This window comes from Zosterops lateralis, assembly GCF_965231275.1.
Source record: "Zosterops lateralis genome assembly, chromosome: 5".
Lineage (NCBI taxonomy): Eukaryota > Metazoa > Chordata > Aves > Passeriformes > Zosteropidae > Zosterops > Zosterops lateralis.
In genome coordinates, this window is record NC_139766.1 from 31,252,890 (window position 1) to 31,280,173 (window position 27,284).

The following is a 27,284-nucleotide window of genomic DNA, read 5'->3' on the forward strand; positions in this document are numbered from 1 at the left end:
TCCAGCATCTTTCTTTAAAAATTCTGAAATCATTGGAACACCTTCTGTCTTGTGAGAGAAATGGAAATTATCCTTCAGTCATGTTTAAAGAAAGTCTTACTGTTACAGTTTGCCTCATATTTTGATAAAAACATTCCTATTTTTTCTCATCTTTTCACTCTTGTAACGGGTTGGTGGGTAGGGAGGAGTTTATCTTAAATCTGTAGGTGGGCAGGGAAGATTTTATCTCAAATCCAGTAAAGCTGTGTGCATCTTTCAAAAAGGCTGTATTTGATTTCAGGTTACTACTGCAAGTGTGCACCTTTGTTTATGGGAACTCACTGCGATGTGAGTGTCAACCCATGTGCTTCCAACCCCTGCCTTTATGGTGGGACTTGCATCCCAGTCAGTGATGATTTTATCTGCCAGTGCCGAGGACAATACACAGGTCAAAGGTATGTAGGTTTGTATGCTACATTGTATCAATGAACCCCTTAGAAAACAGGATATAAATGTAACACTTTTTCTGTTTTTTTTTTATCTGTTTCCTACTTAAAGGTCAGACTTTGAGACACAGTGGAGCTGGCTGAAGTTAACAGCAGCCCCTATGTTACAGCTCTGAATCCCACATTATAAGCTTGCTTGCAGTAAGGTAATGTTCAGCTGGTTTTTTTTTTGTTTTGCCTTTGCAGGTGCCAGCTGGGTCCATATTGCAAAGACAATCCCTGCAAAAACAGTGGCAAGTGTATTGACAGTTTGGATGGACCTGTCTGTGAGTGTGAAGCAGGCTTTCGTGGAGAAAGGTAGGTAGCATTCCACATATATTGAATTTTACTAGTATTAATTAACAGATTGACAGTTCAAACTGCTTGAAATCTGGGATCTTGATAAAATAGCAAATGCATGTAAGTGTGAAGTACCTTATAATAAATATATCTAAAATTGTTGAGAACAAGATTGCAACAAAGACGACTGATGTAAACTAAGCATTGCTGCTGTGCTCTGTTTCTGATAGGTGCCTGACTGATGTCGATGAATGCGTAGAAAACCCATGTCTCAATGGTGCCCTTTGTGAGAACACTTATGGTTCATATAACTGCAACTGTAGTCGTGGATTTGGAGGCAAACACTGCACAGATATTGTTCTTAATAAATACGTTTCAACATCTTGGAACATCAGCTTAGCTGAAGTGATTGGGATTATTGTTTTCATCGCGGGAATCTTCTTGTTAGTTGTGATTTTTGTTGTTTGCCGCAAAGTGGTTGGTAGGAAGAAGAAGCACCAGCCAGAACCTGAAGACAAGCAACTGGGAGCTACAACAGCCTTCTTGCAAAGACCGTGTTTTGATGCAAAATTGAATAAGAACATCTATTCTGACATCCCACCACAGGTTCCTGTTCGTCCCATTTCGTACACTCCAAGCATTCCAAGCGATTCCAGGAACAATCTTGACAGGAATTCCTTTGAAGGGTCTGCTATCCCTGAGCACCCCGAGTTTAGTACTTTTAACCCAGATTCTGTACATGGTCACCGGAAAGCTGTAGCTGTTTGCAGTGTTGCACCAAATTTGCCACCTCCACCTCCCTCCAACTCACCTTCAGACAGTGATTCCATACAGAAACCCAGCTGGGATTTTGACTATGACAGTAAGAGATGTTCTTGTTTTTTTACTTTCCTGTTAAATGTGTGTTCTGGCACAATTTTAATATGAGTACAAAGTCTCTGTCTATACCTATTAGAGTACAAAAGGCATTATGACTTTACTGAGTTTTGTCTCTGATCAGCCTTCGTGCTCCACTAAGCTTTGTAAAAATGTGCAGATCTCAGCTTTAAATTGTATTGATTCTTTAATCTAGAATCTATTCATTGTCTCATTTGAAACCTTTTCTTTCAGCTAAAGTAGTAGATCTTGACCCCTGCCTTTCTAAGAAGCCTCTGGATGAAAAGAACTCCCATCCCTACAGTGCTAGAGAAAGCATGTCTGAAGTCCAGTCTCTCAGCTCCTTCCAGTCTGAATCATGTGATGACAATGGTACGTAAAATGCCATCATCGTGTACCACTGCTGATGTTCATTTGTTCTGTCTTTGCATCTGTATTTCTTAGTAACTATAGGATTTACATATATTGAATATATATTAAATAGTAGCTTATTTAATATATATTTGTATTTACTTATGTTAATACCCAGATCTGGTAATTTTTTAAAAAATATTTTACCTATCTACACCAACTGTTAATTATTTTACTTTAAAATGATATGTAATTATTCTGCTGTTAGAGTATTACAGTGAAAATGCAGCTCAAGATGCTCAGAGCCTTGTATTTAAAATGTATTAGAATTTTGGTAAACTCTTCAAGATTATCCTTAGTTATCACCCTATGCAAGAATTTTAAAAATGGCCTCTGCGCAAATATAACTTTCACTTTGCTGTTCAGCTCTCAGTAAAAAGCTTTCTGGTGTTACAGTTTCATTTGTTTCCTTCTCTTTTTCTTGCTGCGACCTCAGCTCCCATATGGATCAGATCAGTTCTGAGTGAGAGCAGAGTTTAAGGGACTGCTTGTAAGTTTGATTACTTTAGTAATGAAGGAAACTGCACAAAAAGGAATTTTGTTATAATAGAACAGTATATTTGGCTTTCACCATGATTGAAATGAATTCATATAAACATTTCATACATTGAAAAAAGCCAATATAAAGATATAAATATTTTGATCCTACCTCAAGTTCATCAAAATATAATCAGCATACATATTTGTGGGTTTGATTATTATTAATTGGATGTCTTTTCCGTTGTGATGATAGATGCTTTTATAATTGATATGAATGCATCTATGTATTCAGAAACATGTCATACTGATTGGACAAAGCCACAGCTGTCTCATAACTTAATTTGCTAAGTTAGGGTGTGCTTTGACTCTTTATTCCACTTTCTGCTTTTGTCTCTGCCTGGTAAAAAAGAATTTGGAATTCCTTTAGCTTAGGAATAAAGAACATTCTGCTTCTTAATGAAGTAGAGTGATTTGTTATTAACAGCATGAAAAAACCCTATCTGGTTTAATGATTGGTGAAAGTAAAATGGTATGCTTACAGTCCTCATCATTTTATCAGTAGACCTGATACCAGCTTCCAACTTTTTTCCTGTGTTTTTATGTGTCGTGTTGTATATGTTGTTCTCCCCTCCTCACCATCCCATATGTTTAGCATATTCTTTTTCCAATTTTCTGTCATGTATTGATTACTCATTAATACATCATTTTAAGAGAAATAGCTGTAGCATCATAGATACTGTTCCTTCCTTCCATTTTGGTAGATTCAAAATTTATTAGCTTGATATTTAATCCCTGAGCTGTGCAAACAAGTTGCATGTTCTTACTTCATTTTACCCTATAAGAACAAATCCTTCTCCATTCCAAAACTGTCTTGAGGGAAAGGGAAGACTTAAAAAATACATTCATTAAAATTGTTGGGTTTTTTTTTTTTTTTTAAATAAGCATGTAGCAGCCTGAATTTGATATTCCTACTGTGATATCTCTATTTCATACAAAACTTAAGTAGATCAGTAACAGAAATTTCCAGTAGGTGTTTTTTATATTCTATCCTTTTAGTTCATTTCAGGGAAAATTTCTTTCCCATATCTTTCTTTGGTACGGAGGCAACATAGTTTACATTTTTAAAGGAGAAGTCTAATGCAATAATCCTTAATTCATCCAACACAAGCCTTTAGAAAAGTCTGGTTTGTTGCTATGTAGATAAAGTATTATGCAAATGAGTATATTTAGGCAACATTTCAGAAATTCTAACACAACTTAAGCAGCCTTGTGCTCATGCAAAACGTACTTCATGAGTAGTTACAAGTATTTTTGTATGTTTAGCAAGAAAAAAATTGAGCTTAGATACATGTTCTGTGTATTACATGTAACTACTCTAGATTGAGAGTAAATGTGTATGTACACCAATAATTTTCCTCTATAAAATAGTAACAAAGTGCAATTTCACAGTGTTGATGGGGATTTTTATGTGTATCTGTCTGCTGTTTAAAGTGATACTAACTCTAGGTTTGTTTTAATTTGCTCCTTTTATACCTTTTACAAGCTTCCGTAGTGACTGTAATACACCTTGTCAATGCTGTTGTTGACTCGGTGGAAAAAGAAGGTATATACATATTTTCATATTTATTTACTGCTTTGGCGGCATAATGCACGTTTGTCTTCTTATATTGTGTTCTAGTAATGTAGTCCCAGCCAGATGCAATTTATAAAATATTATTTACTTATACTTTGTGATAAGTTATAGCAAAAAATATATTTATATTGTATATCTGTTAATATTTTTTGCATATGCTGTAGAGGTTTCAAAGTGTGTTTTCTTGGAGGAAAAAAGAATCAACATAAAAAGATCTTGGTGCTTACTCTCTTCTGAAAATATTCATACTAAAGCTGCCAGCAGAATTGAGGCAACATCAAAGGCAAATTTATGCAGTACTGTAGATGAAACAGCAGCAGCCTCCGCTTCCTTTTTTTCTCCCACCCACACCTGTTGATACCTTGTCCAGATGAGCAGAATCAAAATAGTCTGTTATCAGTACTCACTTCCTTGGTTTTGAGATCAATCTGTTTCTTAAGCAGAAAAAAATTATTTTTGTCTACAGCTGAGATATATAGCCACACACATCCTCTTCCGTTTAAGTAGTTTGTTACTATGCAGCCTTACAAGGAGTACCCAAAATATACGTTTGGGTATGTGCACAAACACACACACGTATTTGTGTATGTGGGTATGTAGTATGTATTTGGAAGTTAGAAGGAGGCAAGGTAGGCATTTTCAATGGTATTTTATTTCATTTCTGCTAACATTTAAGAATTAACCACTCTGGGAAATACAAACTCTTCACAAAGTAATAGTAGTAATAAAAGTGCTAGTGAGCTTATACAAATGCTAACTATTGTTTAATTGACTAAATAGTACTTTAACTTCCAGTGAAAGGCAAATTATTCACTCCATGACTATGAGTTTGCAGAGGTTTCTTCTGAAATAACATCCAGCCTATGCTTCCTATTTCTATATATGAACTAGGAAACATAATGTTTTTTACTAAGTCCTACCTAAACAAAGTCATTGTAAGAACATAAAATTGATTATAGTAGCTGAAGTTGCACTTTGATTTGTTATTGGAAGTACACCCTTTTTAATTTATGCAGACAGACAAAAGAAAGTAGACAAATGCAAGGGCTTCCAATTACTTGAGAGTATTTCATTAATGAGGGTGCCATTTCATTAATACGTACCTACAGACAACAGTCAGTGCAGAAAAATTGCAATGCACAGTACTTGGGAATGGGAGAACTACAAGACTAAAAGAGGCCAGATGTACCAGGGGAAATATTTAATAACTGAGTCAGATTTTATCTTAAGATTTTAATTGGTAGAATCTAAAAATTGATGTAGTTCTCAAGTCAAAGATAAAAGTATTGCTTGGTGGTTTAGTATCATCATAAGATAAATGCAAACATTGTATGCATTGCAGTCATAGATTAAATATGTCCTACTCAACTGCTTCTTCACATTTGAAAGTTTCTGCTCTTAATAAGCATTTCTTCTTTCAAAACATCTTAGATAAAGAGTTCTGCTTTTGAGTACCCTCAGGAGGCTGTTAGTTCAAGCAGCAGAGATCCCTGCGTAAGCCTGCAGCAAGGTTCTGTTCTGGGACAGATGGTCCTTACCTTTAGTCTCCCCAAGTGTTTCTGTCCAACAGGCATCCTGGAAGCATGAACTTCAGCTAATCTTATCATAGGGCAGTTTCAGGCCTGTATTCTCTGCACTGCTCCTCAGGTTGTAGCTTGATGCAAATCACTAATGCTGAATGGAAGAGAAAATATAGGTCCAATCTAGCAGATTGTCACATAAAGATGGGTACATCTGGGTCTAGTTTGTGTTTCTGTCATTTATGTTAAAGGGTCTTTGCCTCAGAAGAAGAGGAAAACCAAGATCTCTCCATTTATTGGTAAAAGTGCTCTAAATCATAAAGCCTATTGGCTTTCCCAATTTCCCAATAAAATTAAAGAATGTTGTCTTCTAAGCAGATTAGTGATCAGAACCTTCTCCTGGAGTTGAGGCCAGAGATATTTTAAGAGTCTTAGAGCTCAGACTGGCATCTCCATTAGTCTGAACAGTATTTTTCTTGTCTAGGCTAGGCAAGCTTAAAACAATAGTTATTTCTCTTCAAAGAGGAAACCTCTGTCCCTTCCAGTCTTCCAACAGATGAAAATATGAATTCTTAGAAGATTCTGCTATTGGGATATGCATCACTCATCCTTAGAGACTTTAGCAGGGAATATAGATTCCTGAATAGAGAAAGGTTTAATATTTTTCAGATAACACAGGGCAGTTTTCTGCTGATGATGAGTTGTTGGAATTGCTGTACCAAGGGAGGCGGGTTTCCCAGTGCTTTATGTATGGGAGCCAGACACTAAAGGAAGAGTTACCTTGATATCAAGAGATACTTCAAAGTGTAAGGGCCAATAGATGGAGCCCTGTATCAAAACACGAGGGTAGATACAAGGAAAGAAAAAAATCGGATCAAATTTTGTTACCCTGTGTAGCAGAAGTCCTTGAATATACTGATACAAGGATTTCAGTAAACTCTCCAGACTGCAGATTTCACTACAAGACAGCTATGTCCCAGATGGGGTGTACATGAATTCAGTAGCTGTCCTACAGTTCAAGTCTTAAAAAATAAGGAGCCCAGGAGAATTTTTTTTTAAAAAGCCAACTTTAGTATTGCTAATTCAACTGGACAAAAGCAGTGTGAATTCATAGTTACTAGTCATTTTTTTGTCTTTATATTGGTTCTATTTGATTCCTAACTACAGATGTTTTTTCCTTTTTCTTCTTACTCTGCCACCTAAAGAATCTTTTGCTGTTCCTGACCTCAGCAATTCAAGAGGTGACTTCTGCATGCAGTTCATCGATGTTCACCAAAATAGTTCTGTTCATATTTGGCTTTAACACAGACTTACTGTCAGTTGCTTGCTGTGCATTTGTCTGCAGTGATTTCTCTTTAATAAATTTGCTCTATATTACAACAGTGTATTTTTTATTGGTGTTCAGGTGAGAGAAATTATTGGATTTTAGTTAATTTAGGCTTACATCTAGTTTCCAGCAGACAAATACAAACTTATTCAAAAGGAGTTTGCAAGAGAGGATCAAGTCCAGTCATTTTTGCATGATTATGCCTGATTTTCCTGTTTTGTTCTTAGAGTTGAATGTGGAATGTCTTTACTAATAACAAAAGATTTTTATCAGGTGTTCCTGTAGAGCTAACAGCATTTTGTGAAACTAACTTTGTAATTTGCTTGAGCGGCAAAGTCACTTTAAATGGTCTGAGCACTTTACCAGATAGAAATTGCTTCTTTTATGTAAGAAAGTCATGGGTTATATATGCTAAATATATTCTTAAGAAAAATAGGCTGTTGTTACCACCCTAACTAATTACTCAGCAACAATAAAGTATTTAGCTGCACCAGGTAGGATGTTGATTCTTTGCTATCCACTGAACAACTATGTAGTGTGACAGCGCATTCCATAGGTGACTACAGCTCTTCCCATATTAAGTGTGGCATCTGAGAAAATGTAAAAATTCAAGTGTGAATGATGCACTACCTCATGCATGGCATAATGTAAAGTTGTGTTGAATGTCTTCTGTGCAACCAGGGCAAACTGCTGATTAACAAGTAGTGTCCTAATCACAGTGATTGCATTGTCTTAATACATGTGTTGATTTCTCAGTTCAGACTAATTTGAACACAAGATAGTAATACTATTTTTTTTTTAAATTAACTTTTCAGGTTATCACTGGGATACATCAGATTGGATGCCAAGTGTTCAGTTGCCAGGTATCCAAGAGTATCCAAATTACGAAGTGGTTGAGGAGTCAGCTCCCCTCTACACAGATCCAAATGCCATCGATACAGACTATTACCCTGGTGGTTATGACATAGAAAGTGATTTTCCACCTCCACCTGACGACTTCCCTGCACCTGATGAGCTTCCACCATTACCACCTGAATACAGCGACCAGTTTGAGTCAATACAGCCACCCAGAGACATGCCAGCTGTAGGTAGCTTGAGTTCTTCAGCAAGGAGCAGGCAGAGATTTAACCTTAACCAGTACCTTCCCCATCACTACCCTGCAGACATGTCAGAACCCCAGAGCACACCCAGCGGCGGCGGCGGCAGCAGCGGCAGCTACAGAGAGCCGTACGCTCCGTACTCGCTGGGGTTCAGCCAAGACTTTGAAGCACCCACTGTAGACAACATGTCCATGTCTGTGTACGCTTCCACAGCCTCCTGCTCGGATGTGTCAGCATGCTGTGAGATGGAGTCGGAAGTCATGATGAGTGACTACGAGAGTGGAGACGATGGTCACTTCGAAGATGTGAAAATTCCTCCACTTGATTCCCAGCAACATACAGAAGTCTGACACACTCAACAAAAGTGCCTGGACTCTAACAAACTTTATGAAATCTAGAACAATTTTCAAGAGCTTTTTTCTTTTTGTTTTTTTTTCCCAGCCATGGTGAATGCTTTTGTTTCAGTGAGCTAAACTGGCATGGCAGCATTGGATCATGCAATTCATTTCACTAAATGAACCTCTTTCCATTTCCTGATCTACTGTAATTGGAAAGTTCCAAGATTTCCATTGGCTGTGCCATTTCTGAACATCCTTTATGTACTTACATTGTTTTATGTTTAAAAAAAAAAAATCACATACCACTTCTTCATGTTAGCATGATGCTTATATTTATATAGTTCTAATGCAATTAATTTTCTCCTACTTTTTGTAAATTTTATGTACAGTTTTGATTTTAATAGTTTTAACTAGATTTTGTAGATACTTTGTGAATTTGTTTTCCACTGAAACTAGTGGTGTTAGTGTGCCATTAAAAATGAGCACCCTGACTTATTATAATCAGGGCATCACTGTATGTACTCCCCTGAAAACTAAGGTTTGACATTTCATTCTAAAACATTCAACATAATCACACAATTTCAATTGTACATACATTAGGTCTGATATTTTTCTGGGTCAGCTATATGGAAATGTCTTAAATGGGTTGCTGTATTTTAGAACTGTAAACATGTTTTTCCCTTCTTGGAAAGTGTGTTGGGGACCCTTTGCATACCAGTTTAGAACCAAAACCACCATGACACAGTTTTTATAGTGTCTGTATATTTGTGATCCAATGGTCTTGTAAAGGTTTTTACTGAAAATTACCATTAGCCAGTCTTTCTTACTGACAATAAATTATTAATAAAATATTTTAGCTTTGCTCTGTGTATCTCTATTATATAATATACCATTGACAAAGCATTCAGTGCAGCATTTTTTAAGTCTGTATATGTTTTGTACTGTATTAAGTTACTTGCTCCAAGCAACTCGTTTTCTTCTCCTCCAAAATCAGCCTGCAGCTGTGTTAGAGATGCTCACGAGATGGCAGTGTGTGTCTGCTTAATGGTGTTTTTAAAAGTAATCGGGCCAGTCTGAATAAAGATTGATGGGTATCAAACTGCAGTAGCCTTCTCAGTAGTTTGCATTTTTCTTTAAACATGTATCAGCTATTTAAATTACTGAATTTTTTTATCTCAAGTCACAAAAATATGTACAGAAAAAATCCCCAATATCTTTAAATCAGTTTCTCTCCTTCTTTATCACCTAAATACTTACTTTCATGACTAGTTACCCTTTGATTGTGCCACCTGCATGCTGAAATGGCCATTCCATTGTCTGGCTTAGTGCTAAATAGCTGGTGGCTTCCTGCCACTATATTTCAATTGCAGTTTCTTACATTAAGTTCACACTAGAAGTTTACCTTGAAGAGGTAAAGGTGGAATACAGTTTTCTTGTGTATTATCCAGCTGCTTTTCTGACTAGAAAAGAACAAAGCCTTTAACTGAATTCTCTAGCATAAATTTGGCCTGATGGTAGGCTAAAGGGATAATGTAACTCTTCTGCCTCTTGCTTGAGGGATGCTTTTTAAGTTCAGAACAGATTTCTTGGCACATTAGTGAATTTTTAATATAGCCTGGAATCCTTTCAGCTCCACCTCCATTTTGTTCCTACTGTCAAAAAGTTCTGTAGCCTAGAAATATACAATATAAGATTCTCTCTGTCCTGAGAGCTAAGCCTCAGCCTTCTTCCATCTAGGGGAACAGTACTGCATTTGGAGTGCTATTTATATACAAAATGGAACAACTCCCAGCTTGGCAGCTGTATAATGGAAATTGGGTGGATTACAGGACACAGGCACTGATATTCCTGTGTTAGCTTGCCCATATGCAGGTTAATAATCTCATGACTTATGTAAAAAGACTAAAAAAATCAATAGGTTTAAACTCACATTCTGGCTATGCACTGCAATATTGACCCTGATAACTAAGAGCCTTTTATACATGAGACTGTTGGAATTTTCTTAATTAGTAGCTTTAGAAGAATCTTACAGAACTATGAGCAGAGGGTGTCACACACTGTAGTAGTTCACATCACTCCATAAGGCCCATGTTGAGGGAGGAAGGTTGAGCCTAGTGGAAGTTCTGCTCAAGATTGCTTAATATCTGCTGCTCAGTAGGAATGAGTCTCAGGAGTCAGCAAAAGGAAGATGCTGCACAATTTGGCATAATTTCTCAGTTGATGAAGATTTCCAGAAAAGATGAAAACCTGCCCTACAAATGCATTTTCTAAAGTTGCTCATTTACAGAAAAAGACCTGAAGACATATTTTTAAAATTGAGAGGTGTGAAGGACAGGAATATCAACATTTAAATACACTTTTATTTGTAGTACTGTGAACTGAAGGCTAACATAGAACATCCAACTGAAAACGAACAATGTCGCATTATTCTACAATGAAATTCCATGTGGGTGTAAGAGAATGTTTTGTTGAAAGAATCAGAATATATATACACACATATATATATGTATATGTATTTTTTTTTACCTCTTCACAAGAACTGTGCTGCTAGGCAACCTGTAACACCAAGGTTATACTTCACAGCAGAAAACAAAGCTGCATCGTAACACTCACTTATGGAAATAGCAGGCATTTTCAACTCCGCAGCTTTCAACAGCCTTGCTGTTGGTGTGTAAAGCAAGGACATGTTGGACAAATGCTCCCTTTGTGGGGAGCTCTTATTGCCTAATTCAGGTCCAGTAAGTGCAATCAAACCTATTTTCCCACACAGAGTTACAGCAATACACCAGATGAAACTGGTGACATTTTAAACCCAATTAAAACTGATACAGCAGAGCATTAGTGTTTAACTCAACAATAGTCCAGCACATTCAAAAGCATCAGCCATGTGATTTATTTTACAAACCAAACATTTTAAAATAAGGAATTTCAGTGAAGTCACACATTCACTATTTCAGTGTTCATCTGTCCTCATGTCACAGCAAGAGTTTTATGTTGAGATGTAGTTTCATGTGTTTCAATTTGTCCCCATTCCTTCTTACCGTGCCAAAGGGCACCCACTGAGAAGAGCCTGTCTCTGTCTACAGCTTCACATCAGGTATTTATAAACATCATCAAGTTCCCCACTGAGCCCTCTTTTTTCCCCAGATTGGTCAGCCTCAGTTCTCTCAGCCTCTCACATAAAAGCAGCCTCAGTCTCTTAATCATCTTACTGCCTCTTTGCTGAACTGTAGTTAAGTCCCTCAATGGAAGCTTTTTTTTTTTTCTGTTTTAAAATACTTATGAGATAGTAGAATTTAAAGGGTTTTTTGAGCAGATTCGATTCAAGCTCATTGTTGTTTTGTCTATTCTATGTTTTGAGTGAATGAAATGTCACTTAGCCTTGAAGCAGAGAACAAACTGCAATTTTACCTGATTAAGAATAATTGAAGCAGAAACTACAACAGACATGAAACTTCTTTCATTCAGTATTTAACACACCTGGTCTGAGAACTCCAGGATGCAGGCATATATGCTTAATAGAAGGAACATGACCAGAGTACCAGATTTGGGCCCCTTTTCTAAGGATATTTACTCAGATTGTTTTTCCACTGTTCTACCCATGGCCTCCATAAAACAAGTACTGTCCCAAGAAACCACATCTGAGCAGAGCTCCTGCACTGCCCATGGGGTACAAATCTGAATCCCCTCAAGCCAAGGAAGGTATGAAATATGTCTCTAACTGCAAGCTCCTTTTTGGAGTAGAGGAGTAAGAATAAATGCTCTACTTCCACCTTGAATCTACCTGTAAAGCCTTTGAGGGAAGACAGCTGCAGGGGTTAGTCTGTGTTGTGTGAAGGGGTCATGACTGACACCTGTCTGTGGACAGACCAGTGCTGAATAAGTGCGATTCACAAAGTGCCTCCCGTGACTCCCGACTCAAGTCTGCCCCTGGAGAAGCCATGCTGATTGCCCTGAATCACCTCCCTGTGTCTTTAGCACAGCTTCTAGCACGATCTGTTCCATGACCTTCCCAGACAGGGAGGTGAGGCTGACAGGCTGGTAATTCCCAGGGTCCTTTCTATCCTTTCTAAAGATGGGCACTATCGTTTCTCTTTTTCCAGTCACCTGGGACTTCACCTGACTGCCATGACTTTTCAAGTATCATGGAGAGTGCCTTGGCAACTACATCAGCCAATTCCCTCAGCACCCTGGGATGTACCTCATTGGGTCCCACGGGCTTAGGTACATTCAGGCTCCTCAGAAGGTCATGAAGGTCTTTACTCATAGCTGGAGGGACTTTGCTCCTCCAGTCCTCATCCTACTGCCCATCCACTTGAGAGGTGGAAGAAAAGAGGTTTCCATTGAAGACTAAAGCAAAAGAGCTCTTGAGTAACTCAGCCTTTTCTTCATCCTTATGTGCTGGACTGACTATATCAATGGACAAGCCAAGAGCTACAGATGTCATTTATCTGAACTTCTATAAAGCCTTTTACCAGGCCCCCACAAAATTTTTCTCTCTACATTGGAGAGAGATGGATTTGATGGGTGGGCTGTTAGGTGGATAAGAAATTGATTGGATCATCACATCCAGAGGGTAGTGGTCAACAGCTCAGTCATGATGGTCATCAGAACTGGTGTCCCTCAGAGGTCTCTACTGGGACCAGTGCTATTTAATATTTAAGTAATAAATAATAATGTAGTACTTAACATTTAATAATACTTTATATTTAAATAATTATTAATGTATTTTCAAAATATCATTAAATTAATGTCTTCATTACATAGATGAAGGGACCAAGTGCATCCTCAGCAGATTTGCAGATGCTCCCAAGCTGAGTGCTGCTGTTGACACACCTGAAGGATGGGATGCCATCCAGGAGGACCTGGACAAGCTCCAGAAGTGGTGCCATGGGAATTTGATGAGGCTTAACAAGACCAAGATGCTGCCCTTGGGCTGGGGCAACCCCCAGTATCAACACAGGCTAGGTGGGGATGAACATATCAAGAGCAGCCCTGCCAAGAAAGACTTACGGCTGCTGGTGGATGAGAGGCTGGATATGAGCCATCCACTCGCAGCCCAGGAAGCCAAACAGGTCCTGGCTGCATCCAGAACAGCACGGGTAGCAGGTCAAGGGAAGTGATTCTGCCTCTCTGCTCTGCTCTGGTGAGACCCTCCCTGTGTCCAGCTCTGGGGTCCAAAACACAGGAAGGACATTGACCTGTTGGAGCAAGTCCAGAGGAGGCCACCAAGCTGATCAGAGGGATAGAGCACCTCTTCTATGACAAAAGGCTGAGACAATCGTGATCCTTTAACCTGTAGAAGAGAAGGCTTTCAGGTGACCTAATTGTGGCCTTCCAGTACCTGAAAGGGACCTACAAGAAAGATGGAGAGACTATTTACAAGAGCCTGTAGTGACAGGACAAGAGGGAGTGGCTTCAAACTGAGAGTAGGTTTAGATGAATTATTAGAAAACCATTTTTCTTTTTCTACTGTGAGGATAATAACAGACTGAAAGGGGTTGCCCAGAGAAGTTGTGGATGCCCCATGTCTGGATGTGCTAAAAGTTAGATTGGATGGGGCTCTGAGCAACCTGGTCTAGTGTAAAGTGTCCCAGCCCATGACAAGGGCTTGTAACTAAATGATCTTTTGGGTATCTTCCAACCAAAACTATTCTATGATTCTATGATTCAGAAGCACTGTCTGGATCACAGCTCTGCACACATCAGTTGTGAACATCCACACCACAGGCTCCACACAAGGAGTCTACACGTTTCACTGAAAACTCTGCACACACTCCACACACGTCAGACAACCAAGAGGTGGCTGCCTCAGTTTCTTTTCATAGCTCTTGCCAACATTTAGCATTAAATGCTTTCAAGCCCACACAAGCCTTTATAAAAATACTAAATAGATGAAGTCCCCATTAAACAAATCACGCTGAAGCAGACAAATTTTGGCAGCATTACTCGTTCTTCCAGAGCTACACTGGGGGAGAATAAAAATCAGAGAATCATAGTGCAATACCTAGTGCAATTGCAAAGCAGGAAAATGGGATCTTTGCTTTGATCTTACAGGAAAAAAGTTTAAGAGAAAGATAATTACAATTATTTTCCCTCATGTAAGGAGGAAACTTGCTGATAATCAAATGGTTATTAATTACCAATGCCCAATGTCCATTGCTAAACCTGGTAACACACATCTAAAACTTCACACACAAACAAATTAGGCACTGGAAGCAGTCACTCAGGAGTCAAGGCTATCAGTAAGAACATGACCTTAGAACAAGAGCAAACAATCTCATTTAGCATTATCAAAGCTGAGCCATATGCCTTTCTAGACTTTTTGCTGCAGATGGTCATTTCTCAGTTTCTTATATTCTTATATACTTTGAGTTGAAACCTTCAACTTGAGAAAAAGCACTGAGAAGCCCAATTATGTGAATGAGTCATTCTATCCTTAATCCCCAGGGTCCCAATTGGAAAACATGCTAAGCAAGATGAATTGCTTACAGAGCTTGAATTTAACTTTGAAGAAATACGTAGGGAAAGATTATTCTGCTGCATCAAAAAGTTTATTTTGTAATTTCATCTTTTTCTAGAGAACTTGAAGCATTGACAGTAATTTATAGCATAAAAGTTCAAGGGCCTCCTGTTTAAACAACTAATACCTCATGATGGCCATTTAGGTAACACAAACTTCTGCTTTGACTTTCACTGGGGAAAAAATGCCTCAACTCACAGAGAAAAAGGCTAAAAATATAATTAGCCTGACAACTGGAGCCTGATTGTATGCACTGAATTTTTTTTTTGTTTAAAGCAAAACACTGTTCAATATCACTAAAATTTCACAGAACTCACCTCCAAAAACTTAGTGTAGCTGTTCGGACACACCTAGAAAGCAGGAGAACAAAGTTCACTTTGGCTGAGTTGGATTAGACGCCCCAAATGCTTAAATCCACATCTTTCACTGATCGCCCACCTCAAGAGCTGGAGGAGGCTGAGGGAGTCAGAAAGCCATCTAACCCAGGCAACAGAAAAGACGAAGACAAAAAAGGCACCTGATGTCGCAAGAAAACAAAAGCAGCAAAACAACTGCAGAAAAACCACTAACACCAAAACCATTCAAAAACACAGCCAACAACAACAGGAACTTTCCAGCTCAGAGTCAGATATGCATAGAAGCAAAATATGAAGAATTTTGAAAATCAGAGGAAGATAGCTACTGAAAGTAAGAGAGCAGCTGAGGCAGAGAGAGGTTTTGCTTGAAGTCCAAGAAAGTGTATCCTACTAATGGTTTCCAAGTTTTTTAGTAGGCCACATCTTAAGTATTTTAGACACTTAAATTCACAGCCTAGGGACTTCCTCTGTTTCAGTGTACGCTAATTCTTCCTCAGTGTGGAAACTTTTCCAAGAGCTAGATGTGACGCTGTGTTCCTCAAGTTAAAGTCCCTTCTTATTTGGGAGACAGCAAACCTTTCTAAGCTGTCCTCAATAGCCTTCCTAAAAGGAAAATATTTAAAAGCACTACTAGAATCCGTGGGCGTCACTATTGCTACCATGATTTTTCTACTGGCCACCCTAAAAATCCCACAATCACTATTTTACCACTATGAGGAAGTGAGGCAGACTCAAATTTAAGTGTCCTCAGTCCCACGGGGACAGCAGCTCCTCCATTTCAGCCCTAGCTGAGGTTAATAAATTCTGTTGCCAAAGCCCTGCTAAACAGCCTACAGCCACTTTGCCCACAGCACAAGCACACAGGAAGGAGGGCTGGATTTATATCTCCAGAAGGCAATGGTATTCGCACTTATTGTTGAAACAAGTAGAGAAAAGGTCTGTATTAAGGGATTGACATTCAGCTCCAGCTGTATCTGAATTCAGATATTACCTCTCAAACAAGAAAAAAGTACAGTTATAGTGTATTTTAAATGCTAGAGAATATTTCCCTGTATCTGGAGTGAAGTGTGTTAGTTTAAGCACCCCCGAGGTTTAGAGTGCTTGTTTGAGGCTCTTCGTTAGGAGTTTTTTGGCTATAATTAGTCAATATTCTTGAGAAAATGCAGAAATCTCTTCCCTCATATTCATATTTGCTTTAACCACTCTGCCAAAAATTTGTTCAACTCAATCCATTTTAGTAGCCTGTACAGAAAAGAATAATCTTCAGGTAAAAGACTCAAGAGTGTCTAACTTGTCCAACCTCTCACAAGAGTCTAAAGAAAAACTTGTAACAAACAGGTTTTGTCTATCTCCTTACAGAGTTAAAGACAAAAAATGCTCTACGTTTGAAGGGTATACTGAACAGTTCCATTGAGAGACTGATGTAAAAAGTTGAAAAATATTTCATTCCTATACTATGTTTAAGTGGGCTTTGCAACTGAGAATGGCTAGATCTGTTGATATCCAATAACAGACACACAGATTCTCAAAGAAGATGACAAAATTTAAGAAGGAATCCTCTGAACTGTACCTCTCAGGATAATTCAGAATTAATGCCTTTATTTTTCCATATTTCTCTTTTATTGATCATTTACCACAAGCTTAACTCTATGGTAGGTTGCCTCAGGACCAGCAGGGTCCCTGTGGTCTCTCCTGTTCCCATCTGTGTGGGTATTTCATGCCCACCCACACACCTTCCAGCCCTGTCAGAAGCTCCTTTCCTGCAGAAAACACACCATGAGCCCCCAAGAGCCAAATCAGTTTATTAACTTGTGGTAATGCCTTGTGGTTCACAGTACTCAATGACTACTGACACTGCCAAAGAAATAGTATTTAACAAGAGTTTAAAAATGAAGCTTTGAAGGAGCATCAAAAGCCAAAACTTGTAACTGCCATGATCAAAACCATCTAAACAACACAGAAGTGAACAAACTTTTAAAGAGAGCTGAGAGAGACAGCTAAAAAGGCAATTCTTAGAATGGAGCACAGAGTGTACGAAGATGTCATATCGGCAAGCTTGTACCATTTATTTCAGCAAGAATTGAAAGACAAAAAGGAGAATGACAAAGTACAGCAAAAAAGCAAGGAAGTCTATGAACTCCAGGAGGTGAAAATTGTACAAAAATGAGGAAAAGAAGGAGCAAACTCTGGCAAGTAACATAACCCAGAAGTGTTTGAGGACCAATTTGCAGACATCAAAAATTAAGGTTTATTTTAAAATACATTAAAAGCAGGAAGTTCTGCCAGAGAAACTATAAATATGAAACTAGTGGAAGATCAAGGTGCAACAGGAACCTTGGAGAATTCCAGACTAGCAGATATCTTCCCGACTGGATCTGTGTCCACTGTGGGAAAAGTTGAGATGTTTCGCTGCTTTCCAAATGGCTTAATATGATAATCACACAATAAAAAGATCATAAGTGAATGGGAATAAACAGTATCAAAGTCAATATGGCACTGGCTCAATAATTCTAAATCACTTAAGGATCAGAGACCCAGGTCTTCAGAGTCACAGCCAACTAAAACCTCTTCAGAACCACATGACTTAAAACTGGCAAAGACAGGATACCAAGCAAGATGAATCAGGCAGCACCTTCTCACAGATGCATATTCTTTTAAGAAAGAATGAAAACACTAATAGCAGAAGCAGCGGCAAGCAATTGAGACAATTAAGACTGTTAAACTGAGATTGTTAAACCATCAATGTGGTCCACTGCTTGTAAAACGAGAACTGAATCATATCACATGGCACCAGTTTGGGCATTTGCACATTCTCTGTACAATCTTTTAATGTTCCCTTTGTTCCCAAACATAAGAGACAAAAGAACACCTGCCAACATGACCATTATCAAAAATATTCATCCAAACAGCTTGGTCTTATCTAACAAAAAAACCAGATCTCCCATGGGCACTGTGACATTAAGAGTATAATCAACATCAGGGGACAAAAGCTACTCATTTCTGCTCTCAACCAGACAGTCATGGAACAGGGACAGAATTTCAGGTAGATTAGAATTACTGCCTAAACATAACCAAATAAGTATTTCCAAAAGACAGGTTTACACAGCAGCCAGTTCTAGGAAAAAAAAAAAAAAAAGGAAAGAGGGAAAAACGTGTCCTTTATGGAAAACAAGGTTTTAACCAAGATTTCCCACAAAAAGAAAAACCATTTTAGCAATTTGGAGCAGTCAATAAAGGTTTAGAGGAGTTGTACTCATGCCATCTCCCAATTTTTATGAATTATTTTAGTTCTGCTCCTTCAGTTTTGTTAAATAAATGAAGCAAGATGTTTTCAAGATGGACTAAAAGATAACTTGACCCAAGGGTGTTTTGGGTTGGTTTTTTACAGTGCTCATTTCAGCAAGATACAGGAGCTTTCTTACAGCTGTACTGAAGGAAGTTTTCAGTTTGGTGTCTGAACGAGGGAGAAGTTATTTTTACTGCCCTGTTTCTGAAACTGCTCTTCATCTCTTACTATATGGCAGTGCTGTCAGCTGTGTCCTACAATGAAGTTCCTTCTGTGCTTTTTCAAGGCAACCCGACACTGAAGAAATATTTCCTCCAGTAGAAATCACTGCTGCTGGAGCACTCTGGCATTGTTTCCTCAATATGTTAATTTGCAGTGTCAAATCTTAAAAGAAAGTCATGGACAGCAAAGTATTGGTTGTGCTCTGTTGTTCTCTATTGTACTTCAAGGCTCTAATCACCCCTTGCGCTATCCCTCCTTTGTCTAATTTTAAATATGAAACATTACATGGGCAAAAAACACAGGTGAAGTTGATATCAAATTACAGCCTAAAGTTAGTAATGCATATGGACTGTGAAGAAGCATAAAATAAAACTGAATAATGTTTGCTTCCCCTTTCAGGAAAAATCATAGGTAAAAGGAAGAATTTTCTTCCTCCTAATAATACTCTTCTAAGTATTTCTATTTTTACATAGTAGAAATTAATCCAAACTCAGTGAAGTGTCTTTTCACTGGGATTTACAAAATGTTGGATATGCCTTCTATTCTATAATAATAAGTAACTACTATTTAGATATGTTAGATACAGTAGATACCTTATGACTCAACAAGATCTTATCCATCAACATCTTTATATTTGAGCTCCACTTTCATTCAAAGGAATGATGCGACAAAAGCAGATCAACACACAACAGCCACACGTGGCAATGGAGCAGCACTAACAGCACAGGTCTGGAAATCACTTGCAACCCTAATACTGGCACTCAAGCCCAAAGACCTTCCTAGCTTTTCAAATTCCAGTTCTTTTGTGATCTATTGCTACTGCTTCCTCCTGAGTATTTCAGAAGCATCCCAAACAGCACAAAACACAACCGTATGTGGAAAAATACTTATTGCACTTGGTAAGGGGGAACATTTCTCCAGCCTTGTCTTCCTTTGATACAGAAGTACTATAAAGTACACTACTGGATCAGCAAACCCACCAACAACAGAAATCTTGGAGATTTTTCAAGGGTTCAGTTCTAGGTGTGACACAAACTAGGTGTGACATGCTCCTGGAGGAGTCAGGACCCCAAAGTAGCCCTTGCTGCTGGCCAGTCACTGCCTCCGAAAACATTTCTCTTTGTGACACTAGATAATCATAGAAGGAAGTAAGTCTGAAGGAAGATAGCTTTACACTTGATATGAGTAATAAATTTACTGTGAGGGTGATGATACACTGGAACAGGTTGCCCAGAGTGGTTGGAGGTGTTCAAGAACAGGCTGGATGGTGCTTTGTGTAATCTAGTCTAGTGGAAGATTTCCTTCCCATGGAAGGGAGGATAGAACTAGATGATCTTTAGGCTCCCTTCCAACCCAACCCCTTCTATGACTCTTCTGCTCACACCTCTCCCCTCCAGAACTCCAGTTCTGTCTCTCCTTTAGGTATTTCACTTCCTTAACTCTACCTCTAGGCACCTCTAGGCTCTTTTCCAGAGCAGATCAGCATATGGGGAGCAGCTGGTGGTCTGGCCTTGACATAATCTCTTGCCTTCCCTTTCCCTTTTCACCCTGACCCACACTGCTGCCCCTAGCTCAGCTGTGGATCTTGCAAACAGCAAGAAGAGCTATCTCCCAGAGCTCATCCTGCTTTCCATCCAGCAGCAGCTCGGGAGCCTGTTTAACCAGCGCTGCTCACATGGAGACCCGAGTTCCAAAAACTCTTCTCCCGGTCACAAGGGGCCGCTGTTCGCTGCTGTAATCCAGGCGAGAGCTTAGGGAAGCCTTCCACGCATCAGCACCAAGAAAAATTCTCAGAGCAATGAAAATGAGTGTTCAAAAATGCAGAAACAGCTCCTGAACTAGAAGACATATAGGTTTTTTCCAGGCGAGAAATGTCTTTTTTTTTTTTTTTTTTTTTTTTTTTTTTTTTTTTGGCACAGGATTTAGATTTCTGCTACTGTTACCAGGGAACGGAAGCAGCACACCACTATGCTGCTTATTAAGAAGCCACAGAATTACAATACTTGAACTGACCTTTAGATAGTGCAGATGGCATGCCAGTCTGAATTAGTGAAACTGGATATCGTCATGGTTGCCCAGTATTCAAATTATTGGGAAAACTATTCCTGGGGAAAACAAGCACATAAAGACTATAAAGTAATGTGCATGCAAGCTTTACTCATAGGCAAAATATAGGATATGATGCTGAGTGACACTGGAGAGATGAAAGAAACCCAGGGGACCACTTTATCTCAGATCTTAGGATGTCATCAAACTGTACAGCTGAGAAATCATCAGTCCAGCACACCTAGAGCAATACTACCCTTAAGATTATTTGTATTTCTAAAGTAGCAAGACAGTAAGGGAATCTCAATCTGAACCTGATTCATAATTATTCTCTGAAGCATCTAAAAAAGTATTTATTCCTAGCTCAAAATATAAATGGATTTAAAATTTTCTCTTCATCTTGTGATCACAACACCAGCCTGGTTTCTTGTGCTTAAAGGATCTGTTCAAAGTAGTCTCTGCTATTCTGGTTATACTACTAACTTCAGAGCTTGCCCAAATGAATCGTCAGCCTCTTAGGCTGAAGTAGTTGCACCCAGCCTTTTGGACTACATCTGGTTGTGCTCACTGTTGCTTGGGAAGGAGAAATACCCAAGACTAGGATTACAGAACATTGTTTGGTTTGAACTTCAGTGCATGTTGCTGTTCACATACCAGCAAACTTCTGGTTTGTGAAGCTGCAGAGAGGGATCTCTCCTCCCATTTTAGAGAATCAGGCATCAGTAAGGGTGAAACAAGTGATCACATTATTCCTCTGAGGTAAGAAGAATCTAAACTGAAGACCAAATTAGTAAAGAGTTGTCTTATATAAAATTGCCATACAAATCTTGACTCCTGCACAAACTGACTGAAGGTGGGCATTAGAAGGGGCAGTAGTCAGTCCAGAATATGCATTAGTAAACAATACCAAAAAATGTGGTGAATTTTCTTCTCCAGGACAAAAATAAAATCAATACAAGGAAATGACAGTGAGATCTGGACTATCTGTTTTTTCATCATGCTTACACATATCTTTTCCACCTCCTTTTCAGAAAACTGGATTAGAATATGGAGATTTTTATCCCTTGGTTAGTCTGGCCTCTCATACAGGCTCATGTCCCTTCAAGTCAGCTCCCAAAGCAGCTCAGCTCTTTTCAGGATTCCCACTTCCCACACAGCTCTAGCCAGACAAGCAGCCCTTTTGCAGCTCACCTCTGCTGGAAGCACCACCCTCAACAAAACTTCACCTCTCTGCCTGTTCCCAAATGAAGGTCGTGCCAACCTTCCCATATTCTCACCTTGATCCTGCCCAACCCTCAGGTGCAATGCAGGACACTGAGGACAGATACTCCTATTAACCCCTTCATACCAACATGTGAAGCTTCATAAGAGTAAATTTTCAGCAAGGATCTAAAGAAAATTCACATGACAATCTGGATGGGGGGCTGGAAAGGCAAGCAAGGATTTCAGGAGTTTGTGGCTTCAGTTATAAAGGGAAGAGATAACAGGCCTTTTAGAATTAGGATTGGTAACAAACATCTCAGAAACATCTGCAAGATAAAAGTGTAGTCCTTTGCTTTATTAGTCATCTAAACAGACAGAAGCTGATGTCAGAATGAGACAGACTAATTCCCTTCCAGATATATGCACTGCAGCTTGCTTAAAGCCTCTATGCATTCCCTTCAACCATGACCCCACTGTTCAAATTCCCAGTCTGGCTAATCTCCAGCTTGAACACATCCTTCTTGCCACTGTGTATCTGCAGTCTTCACAGAACAGTAAACAACACCACATTATCCTTGAAGATTTACCCCCTGGTAAATCCCCTCGTTAGACTCATCTGGCTTGTTAAAGAAATTCTCTTCCTACATTAGCTGCAGATGATTTGGGGTCAGCAATAACAACTTTTTTTCTTTTTTTTTCTTTCTTTTTTTTCTTTTCTTTTTTTTTTTTTTTTTAAATTTATTTTTTTAATGTACATATTTATTTGTTCAGAATTCCATTTCTTAAACTGTTCACCTTTGTCCCTGTTTACCCAGCACCGTATATTCTGACTCTTACAATCAGGTTGAAAGTTCACAGTTTTCCAGTTCTGTCAGCCAGAAAATAAACCTCAAAAATCTTAGCACCAATTCTCTTGTGACTGATTCAGCTTCTAAAATATACAGTTCGTTGGTTTTAACAGCACATTTTCTTTCACACCAGATATGCTGTACAGTTGTACATGACACTAAATGCAGAACAGCTTTTCCTGAAATAGCAAAATAATAGTTGTAAACAACGTAGTATTTGTATAGTACATGCTCTGAAGTAGTTGCTTTATTTAGAAGACAAAAAATACACCAAATCTTTCTGGAGGTCTTTTCTTGCCCATGCATATTTTGTTTGTGTGTGTGAGGGCATTTCTTTTGTCTGTAAATAGTTTGTTTGTCCATATAATTTTTTAAACATGCTGCATTGCTGAATGAGAGGCACCTCAGGGTTTCATCAGCTTTTTGCTGTAATTGCTGTAATTGCTAATACTCTGTTCCACCATGAAGGATATCTGTTTACTGTATTGTAACAGTATCTTTAAGAGTGCAGAGTCAATACATATTTAGAGAGAGAGAAAATTACCTTGAAAAGCAAATACAAAAATGGAGGTGGACAAAAGGCTACAGCAATAAGACAGTCCATTAAAAACACAGCTAAATCAATAGAAAAAGACAGAAAGATGAGATAAGTTTCTAGAGTACCCATCAACATTTAAACATGTGGTTGCAAGGGACAGCTACATCGACTAGGGAAAAACATCCTCTTTTTTTAAGCTTTTCGCTATTATGTAACTTCTTTACAATCAAGTTGTGCCCAAAGGGCTTTGCCTGTAAGAAAGGATAGAGAACTATTCTAGGAGAAGTCTTGCAAGATGCAGGCATGCTACATTTTCGGGGACACCTCAAAGCCACTAAAAAAATCCTGTAACTGACCAAAAAAAAAAAACAACAAAAAACAAACAAACAAAAAAAAAACCCACAAAAACAAAAACAAAAACAAAAACAAAAACAAAAACCACCACAAAAAAACCCAACAAACCCAAGCAACCAAATGAGAAGCCAAAACCAATCAAAAACAAAAAAAACCCAAACAAGCGAAAAAACACAAACAATACCAAAACCCAAAAAAATGCCCCCAAAACCCCCAGTTCTGAAAGTAATCAAGAAGACCAGACATGTGGAGTGCACTGTGCTGGAGTACCAACAGTCTGTCCTGGCCAGCACTGGCCAGCTCTGCTGCCCTTTCCTCACCTTCCCCTGGGAAATCCAGCTCCCCACCTCCCCACGACCTTCTGCTTGTACAGTCTGTAGAACCAAACCAAGAAGTCTCTCTGAAACAGCAGCTGAACTTACCCATAAAAAACAAATACTTCAAAGGGCTGAACGAACAAGGGTGATCAGAGGGCAGAAAGTGAATTCCCATTTTTCTTTATGAGAAGCAATCTTCTGTTTTGAGCACTCTCTAAACCAGTGAAGCATTGTTATGATTCTATAAGCCACTGAGATTTTTTACCTTTCATAAGTATTTGATCAGAAAAGACACATTCTCTTCTCCACCCCACATCTACCTTGTTTCAAGCACACAGTCCTCCTTCTAACTTGTAACTACTGAGAGGTCTGTAATACTATTCTACTGTGGATGATAATATCTTCTTTCTCCTTATACACAGCAACTGCAAATCATTGATTGCTTCATGTCTCCAAGAAAAAGTCTGCCTTCTAGTACATATAATAGGGCTAAGGCTCAGTTTAAGAGTTTTTCTTAAGAATTCTGTTGTGTGTATTGATCTAAGCCTTAAGGTTCATCTGGTGTACTTTAAAATTTCTTCCTTAGCCCTGGAGAAAAATGTGAAGCTAACAACATCCAGGGTAATAAGATGGAAAATGTCTTCTTTATGATTAAATATATATTTATACTAGGGTTCATCTCCCTGATTCAGCTGTTTTCTTGGTTTAAGCAGGAAGTTATTTTCCTTGATTAATTTTTTTTTCCCTTTCTTTCTCCAGGACTTAAGAAATGTGTAAATATAATAGTTGTCCAGAGTGAGATGCAAAAATGCCTCTGGTATTTAAAATACCCCTCACACAGCATAGGATTTTCTTTTCCAACTCAGCTATCTACTTCTTTGTTCAACTTCTTCAGTTCCCAAAGCACAAGAGGAGCCTTAGAAGACAGGATTACAAGATCCATGTTCCCAATGTATCCAAATGCCACTTCAAATCCAAATTCCACTTTAAAAATCCTTCATTCTAGTCAAAACCAGAAGACAATTAAGCTTACTAAGGAAGAGCCATAACAAGGCTCTCATAATGATAACAAGAACATTTTATTGCTTTTAAAGCCATAAATCATCAGACAGAAGATGAACTTCATGATGATTACTTCATTTGCTATTACTTAAAGTAACAGGATAGGTGTTAGGGATAATACAATAGAAAAGGCAGAAAGATCAAAGAGGGCATGACATCTATAGAGGGCCTGTCCTTCTTCTTCTACCTCAGTGGGTGATTTCCTTTGCAATATTGACATCAGGACCATTGACTCCCTGATGGAGTTGTGCCAGGGTCTACAACACCATTCCTGTCCAAGCAGATCCTACTCCTTGAAGCATGACAGGAGTTGCATATTTTGACAGCAGACCTGTTGCCTTTCTAGAGTAGGTTCTCCCAGTTAGCAGTGTCCACAGAAAAGTCACCTTAAGGCCCAGTCACTTAAACCATATTACTTTTTTTTTTTTTTTTTTTTTTTTTTTTTTTTTTTTTTTTTTTTTTTTTTTTTTTTTTTTTTTCCCCAAACATAACAGGAATATATAGCGCAGCTGGCAAGTTTGAGGAGGTTACAGTAATCAGAAAGGAGTAAAATAAGAAAGGAAGAAAGAGCTGGATCTTATCTAGCCAATGACAAAAGGAGATTTTGTTACATTATTGAGCACTCTCTTCTTCATACCCATTTGAAAAGAGCATTTGTCTCTCAAAAGATAATTATTGATTTCAAATGGAAACACAAGGCATATGACAGAAGGACAAAGGGCTCATGAGAGAAGAAAGCTTTCCCAGATTTTCTAACCTGCCTCTCCTGACGGATTTTGAAAAGCAGAAAGGATCTAAATAAGAGAATTTACCTTGATTTGGCTCTTTCTCAGGTCGTCAGCTCCATACATGAAACAAGAAGACTCGAGCAAAACTTCCAGGCTCTAGCATCTAGGTCTAGAACAGACCTTGCCTAGAAGCACAAGCAAAGCATCTGGAAATACAGGTTCTCTACTTTCACATAAAATTTAATTTAAGAAAAAAACATGCTCTCCTCAAGAAATCTTGACAAAACTCAGATATCCTTTCCTAGAGTGGGGACACCAGACATTGCTTCAGTGTGGGCTGAATCACTTCTCACAGGAATGATATGGTTGTGGAGTTCAAGGTCTCAGAGCTCCCTTGTGAAGCTCCATAAACACTATTTTCCTCATTAACAGGGGAAGGCACCAGGCTTGACATTGACCTGGCAGTGCAGGGTCACAGGGCTGTCTGTATCTTGACCCTGGTTGTATCTGCTGGGGGCAGGAACTCCTCCTACCCTTATCTCCAAGCAACACCAGGCTCCACATCCTCTTCTGCAGAACCCCAGGGATCTCTTCTGTTTGCTGGTCTACATATATGTCCAAATCCCAGTTACCCACTGTGTTCCTAATGTCTAAATTCAGAAGGGAATTTGTTGAAAACAGACACAATACAATAATAAGCCCTTCCTCCTCAAGCCTTCTGTAGTGCCCACTGCAGACAGTATGTATGTTTCCTTGGTATTTCAGCAGACTGGGAATACATGTTACCATCTTCATTCGAAGTCTTAATTACACAACACTGAAGTTCACCTTGCACTTCAATGACAACACATTTTCTGGGTTGTGTCCTCCAACTTTGCACTGAAATAAGCTAGTGTCATGTAACTACAGCTCACAATGCAAGTTCATGAAAGGCAATGTCACACGTGCAGCTGACATGGTCATGCAATGCAGGCTAACCTGAACAGTCACACAGAAAAGAGACATTAAAGTACAGGTGACTCAATGAACAAAAAAAAAAAAAAAAAAAAAAAAAGCACCCACCAAAAAAAAAAAAACCAGCTTATTTTCACATGTGGAGTTTGATCACACATTGGAACATGTCCTCCAATACTGGAAAAATACACACATAACTTCACTAGGCAGTCTTCTAAATCTAGGTTCTCTTCTATGCCCAGGATAAAATAAGGCACAGATTCTCTCAGAACTCATCAGTAGCATGTATGCCTGTGAGAAAAGCCTAAAAATTTAATTTTGCCGTGTTTTCTCAAGAGTTTTCCATTTCCTGTTTCTGTGCTGCATGGTGGAAGTGTACCTCACATTCAGTGATTGCC

General features: G+C 38.7%; 1 protein-coding gene across 2 annotated transcripts in view; it reads left to right on the plus strand.

Annotated features, from left to right (window-relative positions):
- FAT1 (FAT atypical cadherin 1) overlaps positions 1 to 9,298 on the plus strand; it is a 102,924-nt gene extending 93,626 nt beyond the window's left edge. For both annotated transcript variants that reach the window (XM_083860766.1, XM_083860767.1), the window contains exons 23-27: positions 281 to 434; positions 672 to 782; positions 995 to 1,626; positions 1,875 to 2,012; positions 7,827 to 9,298. In XM_083860766.1, coding sequence (XP_083716892.1) covers positions 281 to 434; positions 672 to 782; positions 995 to 1,626; positions 1,875 to 2,012; positions 7,827 to 8,461 — 1,670 coding nt within the window. In that variant the 3' untranslated portion in view covers positions 8,462 to 9,298. The remainder of the gene's footprint in view (positions 1 to 280; positions 435 to 671; positions 783 to 994; positions 1,627 to 1,874; positions 2,013 to 7,826) is intronic.
- The last annotated feature ends 17,986 nt before the right edge of the window (positions 9,299 to 27,284 follow it).